General features: G+C 44.0%; 1 protein-coding gene across 1 annotated transcript; it reads left to right on the top strand.

Annotated features, from left to right (window-relative positions):
- Positions 1–5,974: 5,974 nt before the first annotated feature.
- LOC119661566 (farnesol dehydrogenase-like) lies at positions 5,975–7,386 on the top strand. The gene is made up of 3 exons (XM_038070959.1): positions 5,975–6,556; positions 7,007–7,132; positions 7,229–7,386. The coding sequence occupies exons 1-3, from the start codon at positions 5,975–5,977 to the stop codon at positions 7,268–7,270; spliced, it is 750 nt and encodes a 249-aa protein (XP_037926887.1). The 3' UTR covers positions 7,271–7,386.
- The last annotated feature ends 8,600 nt before the right edge of the window (positions 7,387–15,986 follow it).

Genomic DNA, 15,986 nt, shown 5'->3' with positions numbered 1-15,986 from the left:
ATTCAGAAAGAGACAAATGAGATTCCGCTCCCGTCGCAAAGCCGCGGTGACTACACACGTTGTTGATGTTGAATGGTCTCGAGAGTGATTCTGCAGCTTTTATCTCGCATCGCACATTGGCCAGGGTCAGTCTAGTCAGTCTTATCAATTTCGTCGGGATACTGAATTCTCCCAGGGCCGTGTACAGTTTTACCCTGGCGATGTTGTCACAGACACCCTTAAAGTCGATGAAAAGATGGTGCAACTGACATCCATATTCCAACAGTTTTTCCATCACTTGCCGTAGGGACGAAATCTGATCTACTGCTGATTTGCCTGGAGTGAAGCCTCTTTTGTATGGGCCAATGATGTTCTGGGAGTGTGAGGCTATCCGACTTAGCAAGATAGCGGAGAATATCTTATAGATGGTACTCAGCAACTTGATACCTCTATAATTGCTGTACTCCGTGGTATCCTTCTTTTTATGTATGGGACAGATAATGCCTCGTTGCCAGTCGTCAGGCATGGATTCGCTGTCAGACACATTGAGCGTCAGTTGATGAACTGCTTGGTGTAGTCGGTCGCCTCCATATTTAACCAATTCGGCTGTAATTCCATCGGCCCCTGGCGACATAGGGTTTTTAATCCGATGGATTGCACGGACTATTTCTTCTATGCTTAATGGTGGCAGCACCTGTCCGTCGTCTTCAGTTGGCGGGATCTTCAACTCGACGATATTTTGGTTGTTGAGCAGTTCATCAAAATACTCAACCCATCGCTTCAATGTGCCCATTCTGTCGGAAATCAGATTTGCCTCTTTGTCTCAGCAGGATGAACCTCGAAGTGTGTAAGGCTTCATCTTGCTGACTTGTTGGCAAAACTTGCGCACCTGTTGGTTCTCCCAGACTTCCTTTTTCCGTTTGTGAAGTCACTTCTCGGTTCCACGGAGTTTTTGGTTGGTTTCTGTGCGTGCCCGCGTGTTTTGAGAACGCAATATTACTCGGTATAGAGCATTCTAGAGAAGGTAGAAGGTATCCTTCTCCGACTCTGCAGTCTCTTCTGTAGAGGCGTAAACGTTAATAAGGCTTATATTTCTAAATTTGCCTTGCAAGCGCAGAGTGCATAGGCTTTCTCTTATTTCGAGGTGAGTTTATAGGCACTTAAAGATAAAGAAAGGAATCGGTCTAGTCCAACAACATTGCAAATGCCGACATTCATGAAGTGAAACCCAAAGTAAATGAAAACGGTGGCAGGTCCAATGTCGTAAATAAAAAAAGAAAGAATAAACCTAAGTTGCGGATCCGCTCAGAGGTAGTTGTAATCTCCAAATAGGGAAAATCTTTCGTACCCGAAGATACTAAAATAGGTCAATGCTCACCCGGACCTAAGAGACCTAGAAGAAAATGTCAGCAACATTCATAAGACTTAGAAAGTGAATCTCATCCAAAATGGGAAAACTGATGGTTTCGGAACCAAGTTACATACTAGATACTTTGGGGGAAACGTCGCGGTACACACGAGAATTATAGAAAGTATTGTGGGATGTGTGATGGAGGGCATCGGTGGGCAGTATCAGCAATTAATACTACAGCAAAGACGGCAGATTAAAACAGTTGGAATCCTGAATTTAGGTAAAGTGACAAAGAGTACAATGTTTGTCATTGTCATTGTCCTCTACGAAAACGATTTGCATACGATGGGGATCTATAATGAAGGCCCATTAATTGATTAATCCAGCAACATCTCAACTTTAGAGGGCTGTCAAGGGGTTGAAAGAGAAGCAAATTAATGCCCTGTGTTGCTATAAGAAGACTGGCCGATAGTGTTACACTTGTTGGGCATTTCGGCAATCCAATAATCTATAAGCGCTTAATTGATGTGGCCTGACACTAATTGGATAAAGAGTTAAGTTAGTATACCTTTTTGTATTTTTTTTATCACTATAGGGAAATACTACTATAATTTTCAACTGAATTAAACGTTTTTGTAGGTCCCAATCCAGGCAGGACTTTTTGGAAAAACCCTTAAGAATGTTTGGTGGCGAGAACAACTTTTAAATAACCCCAAAATCTCTAATATAATAAAACAATTTTCCAGTTCAAGACTTCTTTTCACTTGAATGAGTATAATAAAAGTGATTAAAGGTCTTATGACAGTAATGAGGCGAATTATTTTATTCGGTTATTTCCAGTTATTACTAATTTTGTGTGACTTCATTTTCTAGAGTAAGCAAGTATCATTCCTTCATCCATTGATAATAAGTTGAGTAAATAACGAATCTATCTTTTCCAAATAAGATGAAATAAGTGAGATAACATCCGGAGAAGAAATCTGCACTATCTAGAATGGATAATTTAAGTTGGAGAAATTTGAAAAAAATCAGTTGTGAAGTATTCAAACGCAACTCTCCTTGAAGGTAGCGCTAAAGTAAAACGTAAAAAGTAAAAAGTTCGAATTGGAAGGGTTGTCTAGGAAAATAAATTTTATTAAAGAGGCACTTTAAATGTCGGATTCAGATTTCATCTCCGCAGATCACGCTTCTTGTTGACAATCATCAAGGGGTTATTCCCACATTTCGAGAGGGGGCAGCGGCAATTTCCAGTGACCCCTGAATGTAATCGCGATTCCACCAGTCACCAAACATGATCTACTGGAGATTTTCAATAGAATAGTCGACAGTCAAACCCCGGGCCTGGACGGAGAACCGAATAAGGCCCTGAAGCTTGCCGCAGAGTCTAGACCACACATGTTCGCTGAGTTGTTCGAAGCATGCATATCAGAGGGGTTACTTCCTGTAGCATGGAAGTGGCTGACGTTGGTACTGCCGCCTAAGGCTGGTAAATGTCCGAGTGAACTATCCTACTAAAGACCTATACCTCTTTTGGACGCTGTGGAGAAAATGCTAGAGCGGGTTATATGCAATAGATTGCTACCGGTTGTTGGAAGTCAAGGAGGCATTTCACATCAACAGTATGGATTCCGTTGAAGGTCCGTGAAAAGAAACGCCTCTACCACAAATTTCTCGACGATAAAACGCCTGCTAATTGGCAAATTTATAAGAATGCCAACCGGGAAGCAAAGAAAGCGGTCGCTGTCACCCGAGCGAACCATTTCAATCGTTGAAATAACCGTGAATCAAGTCGGATTTGTCAAGAACTGCGGAACTACTGACGCAATACACGCTGCACGGTTACTCATGGAGAAACACCGTGAGAAGCATCGTCCTCTTTACATTGCCTTTCTGGATCTGGAGAAAGCGTTTGACCGTGTACCACACGAACTCATCTGGTATGCTTTACGACAACACTTCGTGCCAGAAGAACTCGTGCGCAGGGTTCAATTGCTCTACCACGATCCGAAAAGTAAAGTTCGAAGTATGGCGGGTGTATCAAAACCGCTTCGTGTCTCTGTTGGAGTTCATCAAGGAAGTGCCCTCTCACCACTCCTCTCTGTCCTTGTTATGGACACCGTCACACGGGATATCCAACATCCAGCGCCCTACACACTGCTTTATGCAGATGATGTTTTCCTAGCATCTGATAGCAAAAATGATCTCGAGCAGCTTGTTCAAAAATGGAATGATCGCCTCATGCAACACGGTCTCAGATTGAATTTAAACAAAACTGAATTTTTGACGACCGATCCCCATGAAACAGGCACAATCACTGTCAGCGGCAGTGATCTGCCCAGAACTGAGCGATTTAAATACCTCGGGTCAACGCTATCAGCCAATGGAGAGCTGCGTTATGAAATTGCTTCACGCATTAACGCAACCTGGATGAAGTGGCGTTCCACAACTGGTGTCCTTTGTGATCGACGTATCAACGAACGTCTCAAATCTAAAATTTACCGCAATGTCGTCCGTCCAGTCGCTCTCTATGGTTTTGAGTGTTGGCCGACCATAAAAGACAATGAACGGCGTCTTGCAGTAATGGAGACGAAGATGCTACGTTGGACTAGTGGCGTCACACGTTTAGATCACATCCGAAATGAGGATATCCGCGATCGTTATGGGGTTGCACCGATAGTGGAAAAGTTGCGAGAGAGGCGTCTTCGATGGTATCGTCACGCAATTCGTGCAAACGAGAATTCACTTGCCAAGATTGGTCTGAACATCGAAGTCGATGGTAAACGACCAAAAGGCAGACCTAAGCAACGGTGGCTTGATACGCTGGATGGGGATTTGAAAGCCTCGAGATTGCACCCAGATCAGGGATTCGATAGAGCCAAATGGCGAAGCCGATCACGACGAGCCGACCCCGCTTGTGAACGGGGCAAAGGCTGAAGAAAAAGAAGAGTATGGATTCCGTTGAAGCAGATCAACCACTGATGACATGACATTAGTTGCTAGGTTCACCCAAGGTGCAATTCATGGAAAGGATAGTACCTGTAAATGTTACATGATAGTAACCCTGAACATGAAAAATACATTCAATTTGACTAATTGGGACCTAATACGAAAATCCCAGTCAAAGATTAGTATTCCAGCCTATTTTGCTGCTATTATCGATAACTATTTACAGCAGTGGATGTTTTGATATAACATCTACGACGGAATTCAGCAATACGTTGTCTCCGTGGGGGTCCCACAGGGCTCCGTATTTGGCCCACTGCTGTGGAACATCACGTACAACGATATACTCAATCTTACGGGCTCGAAGGAAGCCGCGTTGGTGGGTTACGCTCACAACACTGCACTGATTTTAGTCGCAAAGCATATCGAAGATACTGAGTTATAATTATGCGAAACAATCAGTGCTGTTGAGGGTTGGCTAGGGAGTTCTGGTCTGACAATTGTTGAACAAAAACCGGAACCAGTTTTTATCACCAAACACCGTATAATAAATTATGTATGCATTCGTTTCCAAGGCTGCCATCGAATACTTAGGAGTGATAATAGATGCGAAGCGCGAAGTTCAAACATACTTCTAGGTTGCTTATAGTTAGGGCGGTGAACACGATTGGCTAAGGCATTACAGATCTTAGCTAACGTTCATAAACTGAGTGCAGTCTACCGAAGGACATCCCTGCCTTTAGGACTGTCTCAGATGATACAGCGCTCGTCATCCTGGGAATGATGCCGATTGATAGATGATCTAACGAACATATACAATTCGAAGCCTACCTTTCCTTTACCGCAGACAAAGAACACCGAAAGAGAGAGATCTGTAAACAGATGACAATAGCGCTAAGAATGATCGGGAAAGGTCGATGGAGCTGGACGATGGGATTGCCAGGAACTGACAGTGATGGCGAGTAAATGTAGTTGACGCGCTGTGCATTTTATGGCAACTGGTATATAGTAGATCAAATCTATTTTGTATGAATGAATGTGGAATGCAGTGGTAGAGAGTTGTGTTTCAGATTTGCTGTGTAAGGAAGAGTTTAGAATGAAGTTGAAGATTTCTCATTTGGATGGCCACAGCTCGTTCAACAATTCAAATGAATCTTGTTTGATATAATATAGCAGAATATGAGAGTTATATTGAATAATGAACATTGGCTGCTATAGATATCAATAATATTTCAAGCCATTTCAACTAATGGGTGTTAGTGCGTTCTTATGTTATAAGTACGTATCAAATATTATCGAACAGTTCAATACATTGCGAACTATAAGCTCGCTATTAAAGGTAACCTGTCTTGTGTCAAGTCTTGTTTTTGCTACATATTTGCCTCGAGTAGTTGTGTTGTTCATTGTTTCAATAGCCTGCAATCAGCTCTCACTATCCGCGTTGCTGCTCACTAAATTAAATCTATTTTAAGCAGACGAAAACGCCAGCTGAGTTTCTCTGCGCTTTCATCTATTTCATCTACCAATGCTTATCTAATCAGCCTCGTCAACTAAGAGCGCAAATTGATATAAATCTCGAGCTAGCCTCCGTTAGAAGAGCGCTATAGTTGCTGTTATTATTTGTGGTTGGAATTGCTATTTGCTATTTATAATTTAACTAATAGAAATCCTACTTCAGTCTCAATTTGAACCTAAGTGAATATGGAACGCTGGCAGAATAAGGTGGCCGTTGTGACCGGGGCTAGTTCGGGAATCGGAGCCGCGGTTGTGAAGGATCTGCTAGAGGCCGGCTTGATAGTAGCAGGTTTAGCTCGCCGTTATGAACGAATGACCGCCCTCAGGAATAGTTTACCAGCGGAACAACAATCGCGATTACACCCCATCAGGTGCGATGTTTCAAACGAAGAAGATGTGAAACAAGCCTTTGGATGGATCGAGAACAATCTTGGCGGGACTGATATTCTGGTGAACAACGCCGGTATCGCGAAGGGCGGCGTATGTCTGATAACTCCTGATAACACAGCACCTATTCGGGAAATAATAGAAACAAATGTTATGGGGGTTGTTTACTGTACACGTGAAGCATTCAATTCCATGAAAAGTCGGAACTTCGATGGACACATTGTTATTGTTAACAGTATTGCTGGGCATCAAGTTTGGAATTTCATGAACACCGGACTATCTTCGCTAAATATATACGCCCCATCCAAGTTTGCTGTAACAGCTATGACCGAAACATATCGACAAGAATTCGCGAACGCTGGGACAAAAGTGAAAATAACAGTGAGTGACATATTCAATGCTCGTTATCAAATAAGCTTCTAATCATCTAACTAGCTCCATAATCATTTACAATTAGTTTGTGTGAAGTCAGCATCAATGTGTATATTTTATTATGAAGTATTTATAAAATTTTATTATGAAGTATTTGTAAATACTGATAAGCTACTACACTTAACTGTCTTGGGAAGAGTACATAATTGCCTTCTCTATATGCAAAATATACAAACATACAAACATAGAGGGAATTTGATTGAAGCAATTTTAAATCGGTTTCAATTTCTAATAGTTCTTTGCATTGCACGTTTTATTTTATGTCCAATTTAAAACGCTAGGCCCTAGCCTTGCACATTGTTTTTTACAGAAATAAGTATGTAAACTGCGAAGTAACAATTCAATATTGATTTAAATCTGCTTCTGTTCTCATGTATTTTGTTCTCATTGTTTTGACAGAGCATCAGCCCTGGATTGGTTGATACGGAAATTATTTCAGATAAAATGCGCGACAAGCCAATATTGCAACCTGAAGACATTTCTAATGCCATCCTTTTCGCGATCTCCACCCCACCTCATGTCCAGGTAAATGCAGATTCTCATCTTCATTTAAATTCAGTATATTTGTATATAATAAAACGATTTCTATTCTAATATATTATTACCTTTCGCCAATTCCAGATTCACGAGCTAACGATCAAACCTGTTGGAGAAGCGTGGTAGATATCCGCTGCCAAGAATTCTATTCACTTAGAGCCAATGTTCAATCTTATCTTGTTGGTGCAAGCTTTTAAAATTGTAAATCTTTCCAACGATAATATATCTAACATATCACTTAGGGGTTAGCCCCCGCTTTCAAAATATATGTATTGTTGGTATACACTTGTAAAAAAATCTTTTGAGAACCCTTGTTGAGGATATACCGTCGGCACAAGGCCAAAATCACTTATTAAGGTTCGAAACTCTGTGAAATTGTTATAAACTGCTGTCAGAAACTATATCTAGATATAATCCGTCAAGAGCTTAAATAAACAGTATTAATGATTGTGTGGAGTTGAGCGGCATGGAGAGGGATTGTATAGAGATTGGGGATCGAAAGATACAATAGAAATGGCATCTTCTTCTTCTTCAGCCTTTGTCCCGTTCACAAGCGGGGTCGGCTCGTCGTGATCGGCTTCGCCATTTGGCTCTATCGAATGCCTGATCTGGGTGCAATCTCGAGGCTTTCAAATCCCCATCCAGCGTATCAAGCCACCGTTGCTTAGGTCTGCCTTTTGGTCGTTTACCATCGACTTCGATGTTCAGACCAATCTTGGCAAGAATTCTCGTTTGCACGAATTGCGTGACGATACCATCGAAGACGCCTCTCTCGCAACTTTTCCACTATCGGTGCAACCCCATAACGATCGCGGATATCCTCATTTCGCATGTGATCTAAACGTGTGACGCCACTAGTCCAACGTAGCATCTTCGTCTCCATTACCGCAAGACGCCGTTCATTGTCTTTTATGGTCGGCCAACACTCAAAACCATAGAGAGCGACTGGACGGACGACATTGCGGTAAATTTTAGATTTGAGACGTTCGTTGATACGTCGATCACAAAGGACACCAGTTGTGGAACGCCACTTCATCCAGGTTGCGTTAATGCGTGAAGCAATTTCATAACGCAGCTCTCCATTGGCTGATAGCGTTGACCCGAGGTATTTAAATCGCTCAGTTCTGGGCAGATCACTGCCGCTGACAGTGATTGTGCCTGTTTCATGGGGATCGGTCGTCAAAAATTCAGTTTTGTTTAAATTCAATCTGAGACCGTGTTGCATGAGGCGATCATTCCATTTTTGAACAAGCTGCTCGAGATCATTTTTGCTATCAGATGCTAGGAAAACATCATCTGCATAAAGCAGTGTGTAGGGCGCTGGATGTTGGATATCCCGTGTGACGGTGTCCATAACAAGGACAAAGAGGAGTGGTGAGAGGGCACTTCCTTGATGAACTCCAGCAGAGACACGAAGCGGTTTTGATACACCCGCCATACTTCGAACTTTACTTTTCGGATCGTGGTAGAGCAATTGAACCCAGGTATCTGGCGAAGACGCAATCGAAGTGCGGAATTTTGGAGGTTTCGCAGCGGATCTGGTTGTATGCGTACTTTGCACCATTCTTTATTCGAAGAGGAGAGGTGTCGCTCCACCAAAACTTAATGTGGTTAGTAAATTATGAATTCTTATTTGTTCAACTTCCCTCATTCCAATAAGCAATTCTGAAACGACGAAGATGAACCGCTGAAAGCTTCTTCTTCACTCTGATCAGTTTCCTTATTTTCCTCGATGAAGGCCTGATAAAGATGGAATAGTGAAGCTTTCGAATCCTCATCCAGGGTATCAAGCCATCGCCTTTCGGTCACTTTCCATGATGTGTTACGGTCAATGATCATGGTGTATTACGCCATTGGTCCAAAGCATCGTCTTCGTCTCCATTGCGGTGAGGTGCCATTCATTGTCTTTTATAGTGGGCCAACAGTCAAAATCCTACTGGGCGATGGGTTCGTTGTAGGAGGTCACTTCATCCAAGTTGCGCTCTTGCGTGAAGCTATTTCATAACGCAGTTTACCATCTGAAATATTGGGATAGCTTGGCACGTAGACTGATTGTTCTTATGTGCCTAGCATATCCGTCCATCTTACGGAATTGAAGGTATTTCTGACATCAAGCGTTTTGAGGAGCATTATCCGTCGAGATCGGCGATAGTGTGCCTCGGCTCGATGAACCACATCTACGACCTCCATAATAGCATCCACTGTGGATCTCCCTGGTCTGAACCCGAAAAACCTTGGGGATAAGACCCCGGCAGCGCGGATCGCTTCAGCGAGTCTTCTCCTGATGAGCTTCTCGAACATTTTCCCGGTCGTGTCAAGCATACACAGCGATCGGTATACAGACGGGAGCTCCGGGTCGCCTTTACACTTGTTGATCAGCGCGAGTCAGGCCACTTTCCAGCGACAAAGAAATATGCCCTCCTTCAAGCAAGCGTTGAACGTCTCAAGCAGCAATTCTGGCCGTTGGCAGATCACCAGTTTGTAAACTTTCGCCGGGATGCCATTAGGGCCTGGCGCCTTCTTGTTTTGTTTAGTGAGAACCGCTTCTTAAAGCTCTCTCATTGTGAAAAGAGAGCAATCCTCGACGCTTACCGCGCTATTGCCATCAACCCGTACAAGATGTCTGTCCGTACAATGCAGTCAATCTGATCGGTACGCGGAGCTCCGATTTCCCGGGTGACAAGCTTGTGAAAAGAAGGCAATCCTCGACGCTTTCCGCGCTATAGCCATCAACCCGTACAGGATGTCTGGAGGATAATGCCCGTCCAATGCAGTCAATCTGATCGGTCCGCAGAGCCCCGATTTTCCGGGTGACAAGCTTATAGCCAAGTCCCCACGGGTCTTCATTCACCTCGTTGACAAGGTTCCAGCCGCAAGCTTTGCTTCTATTTATAGCGCTGCGGAGTGTCCTTATTACTGATCTAGTCTGTGCCTTCATGGGGCATGCCTCCTCTGCCAAATGGCGAAGTTTATGACACTCCCTCTGTAGGTCGGCAATTTCTGCCCTCCACCAATACATAGAAGGCTTGTAGAGGGTGGGTACCCTCTGGGGATGGAAGCCTTACACGTCGTTCTTAATAGGTTCATCATTGAATTTACGACGGTGTTAGCTGCAACGCTGCGACCGCTACCACCGGAGTGCCCTCCAGCGCGGTTCTGCTTGCTCCAATAACTTACCGATGTTCATCCTCGCGACATTCCACAGGCAGGGGGAGCGTCGCTTTGGTGCTCGCCGGCAAGTAGCGTCAACCACTTCGAAGGCGATGTACTGGTGATTACTTGCCGAAAAATCTTCTAGGACTCGCCACCCGTCCACCGATGATGCCAGAGATTTCGATGCAAAAGTGAGGAAAGTCAGGAATGCTTCCTTCACAGCCTGGGCGCCGAAACGATGGCGTGGATCCGGTGTTTAAAACTACGAGCCCGGTTCTCGCCACCTTTTCCAGAATCCTATTCCGTCTGGAGTCTGACTGGGGTATGCCTCATTCAAGGGCCCTAGTACTAAAATCACCGCCTACCAGGATTTGTCCCTCTGTGCTCGAAATGGCGTCTCCCAGAGCATCAAGTCGGCGCCGAAAGTCCACCATCGTTTCATTCGGCGTCAGGTACGCGTTAAAAAACGTTATCCCTAAACACCGGATCCAAACAAACCCGTTCACTCGGCCTTCGGCAAGAACACGAAGTCGAAAGTCGTCTCGAACCCAGATGGCAGTGGCGCCCGATAAGTCGAGATTCCATGAGGACTGGCCCTTGTGTCGATATTGCTCGCTAATTAGCACTCGATCAGCATTTACTTCCGCAGCGAACTGTGCTAGCAACTGGTGAGCGGTTGCACCCCGGTGCATGTTAATTTGTAAAATGCAGATCATGCCGTTCGCACCCTAGCCCTTTCCAATTCCGCCCTGAAAAATGGACACCGTTCCGAGCCCGCAGTGTGTGCGACGCTCTCACCAGACGTGCCGCGATCCTTGCAGGTCTTCGCTTGAGAGGTGATACCTATCCGGGCATTGGTCACCTCTGGACATTCACGTTTTATCGCCTCCTGAACTTCGACCTTTTCTATGAGGCAGTCAAGATCCCGCATTTGTAGAGAGTACATGGGCTCTAGGCTGGAAATAAGATACCCCAATACCCCCTTAAACTGGACATTGGAAATGGCGAAGCCGACACCAATGCACGCACTTTTGTTGTGTTAACGACAAGAACGGTAATTTGCTTAGCGACCGATAAGCTTACAAGCACTGCGGACATTTGGAGCAATTCCATCTATCAGTGAAGTCGAGGAGGTAATAAAACGAATTAAATCGAGGAAAGCAAGGGCTCGACGACGTCGCGAAGAGCTAAGACCCAACACTGCGGCTCAGTGATTTCTTCAATCGGATTATTGCGGATGGTAGAACCCCACTTGAATAGTGAGAAAGCACAACAGTTCCAATGAGGAAAACAAGAAATAGTCCAGATGAATGTTCAAATTACGTTACTTTCCCATACTATGAAGATTTTTTAATGTGTTCTTGACCGTACTCGTAACACCGTTCAAGTAACCGTGAATCAAGCCGAGTTTGTCACGAACTCACCTGGTACGCGCTAAGACGACCCAAGTGCAGCTCGTGCCCTGGGTTACATTGCTCTACCATGATCGGAAAAATAAAGTAGGAAGTGTGACGAGTGTATCAAAACCGCTTCGTGTCTCTGTCGGTGTTCATTAAGGAAGTGCCCTTTCACCACTCCTCTTTGTTCTTGTTATGGACATCCAACGTCCAGCGCCCTATACACTACTTTTTGCAGATGATGTTTTCCTAGCATTGAAGACTAATGGTAATCCCCAACAACTTGTCCAAGAAATGGAATGATCGCTTCATGCACGACGTTTTCAGTTTATGATTACATCCGACATGAGGATATTCGCAATCGACATGGGGTTGCAACAATTGTGGAAAAATCGATGGTGTGGTCACGTAATTCGTTCTAACGAGAATTCACTTACCTTGGCTGCTCTGGACATCGAAGGCGATAGTAGTCGGTGGACTAAAAGGGTGGCCAAAACATCGGTGGTTTGAAACGATGGGCGGTGATGGTTGAAATCCTCGCGACCGTATCCAGTTCTGGGAAATGACAGAATGAAATGGTGGAACCGATTACAATGAGTCGACCCCGCTTGTGAACGAGACAAAGGCTAAAGAGAAAAAAAAGAACTGCGGGTAGTATAGATCCCAGGGCGAAACGTGGATTGGTACCCAAGATGGAGCATAAAACCTGAGAAATGACTTCTGAACCAACACTAACAGTTTTACTATAAAATTCTATCTCCACCTCCACGTGATGATCGCTTGGAGTTCTTTTTTAATGAAAAACTACAGACGGAAAAGGATGAAGGTGAGTCTCCCGCGCCTAAAAACGGTACAAATTGTACCAACTGGTCTTTCAGGTTGGGGTTGGGCAGTGCTAACAACCCTACACGGAAAACCGACGTTACGAAGTCACAGAAGGAGCCTCGGATGGACTTTACAACGACGAACCTGGGAACGGCAAGGGAATAACGATTTGCGCATTTTCTAATGGAACGTACGCTTCCTGTACAGACCGAATGCTGCTCAATAGCTAATCGATACTATGTCCCAATATAAGGCTGATGTAACAGCGAGAGATGCGGTAGGAAAAGAAGCCGAGGCGGACCCTGCTTAAGATGGAGCGATGGCGTAGGTCAAGACGCCAGACAACTTTTGGGGATATCGAATGGATGGACCTCGATGCAAAACCGGGGTGTCTGGAGTTCCTTATTAAGGCAGGCCTAGACAGGATACCGGTTGTTGCGCCGTTGATGATGATGAGTCATGCCTAAGCCAGCCAAAGCTAATATAAATTTTGCTTATGACCAATTAGGGAGAGACTTTTCTCCACACTTTGTGTTGTTCCACACTTTGTCAGGTAACTTGCCTTCGCATTTAGAGGAGTCAGTATCCCAGCATAAAAATTCAGGGAATAGCTATAGGGAACAAAACTATTCGATATTTAAGAAAATGCTTGCCGGAAAAAAGTTGAATTCTTCGGAAGTCGATATGATTATTCAAGCCAGCGACAGAGGAAACGATTTGCGGGAATTGCACATACAATTAGGGGGATTCGAAATTATCGTAAATTTGATTACGGATTCAGAAAATTACGGGAAAAAAATCACCAGGGCAACCACAGTGATATCTATGTTCTCACTGCTAAGGAAATCGGCAGACGAGCTGGAATTAAAACGAAGGCACGCAATATACGGAATCTAAATCGAAAAACCCCTGTCATTCAACGCCGTCCATTTTTCAGTACAATACGTTTGTCTCGAAGGAAAATGAAATCTTTCCTTGAGAGACTGTAAGTCGAATTTCTTTATTAGCTAACACGATCATCCAACCTAAATATAATGAAAAATTGTTTCTGGGAGCTAGCTCGATGTGCCTACGCCGAATGCAACAGCTGAAAAAAATCAATTATGAGATGTTGGGGTGAAATCGCCCGAAAGTATATTACAGAATTATACGTGAATCTTCCAAAAGGAACGGGTGTATGTAGTGGAGTGGATGTAGTATTTGGGAGCTACCCTCGAGGACGCAAATATATAGCATATATCTGAAAGTTTCAAGGCCTTGATGACTTGCAGGCCCGCAGCAAGAAAAGGGCCCAAATTACTTGGAAACTATTAGGCCGCTCTTTTTGAAACTTTGCAGGCTCGACCCTTCAGCTATGAAAGGTTTTGCTTATTTATTTGATAGTTAATATTTGAGTGTGGGACTATCCTATTTGTACATAGCCCGTAAGGTATATGTATATTTAGCATGTCAAACTACACACTTTAGTGTGATACTGATATTTAACATTTTGGTTTGTAGCAAATTCACACAGAAAAGACAACTTTGAGCTGCTGCAAGTTTATGAGGAATATTACGATTTTGATCAAATGGGGATGTCACGCTTTACACTAAAGTGTATATTACTAAAAAAATTTATAACTTTACGGTAAACCTAAGGGGGCTTCCAGTCAATTTCCCAAAAATATTAATAATACATTATTATTACCTTAAGTTGAGCAGATATTGATAAGGAGAGTATTTGGAGGCATATTCACCATTTTTTTCATATTTTTCGGTTGGATACTTTCTGAGAAAGGGTTCATTAAAGAAACCATCGCTTTCGATGCCTGCACTCCCCTCCTTTCCAACAAATGTCAAAACTAAGACTAGTTTCGAAGAGTACTAATCGAGACCTTCATTTATATCCAATATCCAATGCAGACATCGATTTTAAAAAGGTTTTGTTTTACAAACTGCGCTAGCGTTTATTGCTGTTTAATTAAATCTATCGCCTAAAAACGGGACAAATTGTACTAACTGGTCCTCCAGGTTGGAGGTTGGGTATGGCTGAAAACCCTACATGGAAAACAACTTGATACGAAGCCACAACAGGAGCCTCGGACTGGACGGATTATACAACGACGAACCCGGCAACGACAACGGAATAATAATTTGTGCATTTTCTCATGGAACGTGCACTCACTGTACAGAGATGAAGCTGATAAGCAGCTAGCCGATACCCTGTCCCAATATAGAGCTGATGTAACAGCGTTACAGGAGCTGCGTTGGACACGGACCGGTTTCGTGGAGAAGAGCCATTACACCTTATATTATAGTGGCCATCCAGTAAACCATGTGCTCGGAGTAGGTTTCTTAGTTAACCAAAAAATGAAACCTGCTGTTATCGGCTTTGAAAACATAAGCAAACGGCTATGCACTACGCCCCTGCGAGGCAAGTTTAGAAATATAATCCTCATTAACGTTCACGCCCCTACAGAGGAGACTGCAGAGTCGGAGAAGGATACCTTCTACGAGGCAATAGAACGAACCCTCGAAGCCTGTCCCAAATATGATATTAAAATCATACTTGGGGATTTTAACAGCCAAGTAGGGAAGGAGCCCGTATTCAGGCGATACGTTGGTTCCCATAGCTTATACGAAAATACAAATGATAACGGACTGCGGATTATTCAATTTGCAGGGTCACACGAAATGGTTGTTGGAAGTACTTGATTCGCGCGGGAAGCGTTCCACAAACATACGTGGGCCTCTCCAGACGGGACCACTTTCAACCAAATTGACCACGTGTTGATCGAACGCCGCCACCTCTCAGCCTTGATGAATGTCAGAACATATAGGGTGGCCAACATAGACTCGGATCACTATCTCGTTGGCATGGTGCTCCAAGCTTGAATAACAATATTACCTAGAATCCCCTCTGACAATCAGGTGAGAATGAACACTGAAGCTATCCACAACACAGTCTTCCGCGACACCTATAAGAGGGAAACGGATGCCGCAATAACCGCAGTCAACAGGGGACCTGGAGATGAAGCATCAACAAATGATCTTCACAACCACCTGAAGAGCGTTATCATGGATACGGCCACAAAACATACTTGGCCCCAGCCACAAAAGGAGTGGCTGGTTTGACGATGAATGTAAATTACCTACGGAACGGAAGAATGCTGCATACCCAGTAATCTTGCATTCTCAAAGAACGCGGGCACGCGCAGAGGCTTATCATGAACTCCGTCGAGTGGAAAAGCGACCTCACAGACGGAAAACGAAGCCTGGGGGAACCAACAAGTCAGCAGGATGAAGCCTTATACACCTCGATGCTTATCCTGCCGAGATAAAGAAGGAAATCTGATTTCCGATAAAATGGGCATATTGGAGCGATGGGTTGAGTACTGTGATGAGCTACTGAAGAACCAGAATATCGGGGAGTTGGAGGTCCCGCCAAATGAAAACGACAGACAAATACTGCCACCACCAAGGTTAGG

Source organism: Hermetia illucens, chromosome 1, assembly GCF_905115235.1.
Source record: "Hermetia illucens chromosome 1, iHerIll2.2.curated.20191125, whole genome shotgun sequence".
Lineage (NCBI taxonomy): Eukaryota > Metazoa > Arthropoda > Insecta > Diptera > Stratiomyidae > Hermetia > Hermetia illucens.
The sequence above is the reverse complement of the archived record's forward strand: the minus strand, read 5'-3'. Positions and strand labels throughout refer to the sequence as shown.

What these genes read in the sequence shown, in the direction of transcription:
- LOC119661566 (XM_038070959.1), top strand. Translation starts at nt 5,975, where the DNA reads ATGGAACGCTGGCAGAATAAGGTGGCCGTTGTGACCGGGGCTAGTTCG. An exon ending in GGACAAAAGTGAAAATAACA is followed by an intron (nt 6,557 to 7,006) that starts GTGAGTGACATA and finishes TTGTTTTGACAG; the next exon opens with AGCATCAGCCCTGGATTGGT. An exon ending in CCACCCCACCTCATGTCCAG is followed by an intron (nt 7,133 to 7,228) that starts GTAAATGCAGAT and finishes CGCCAATTCCAG; the next exon opens with ATTCACGAGCTAACGATCAA.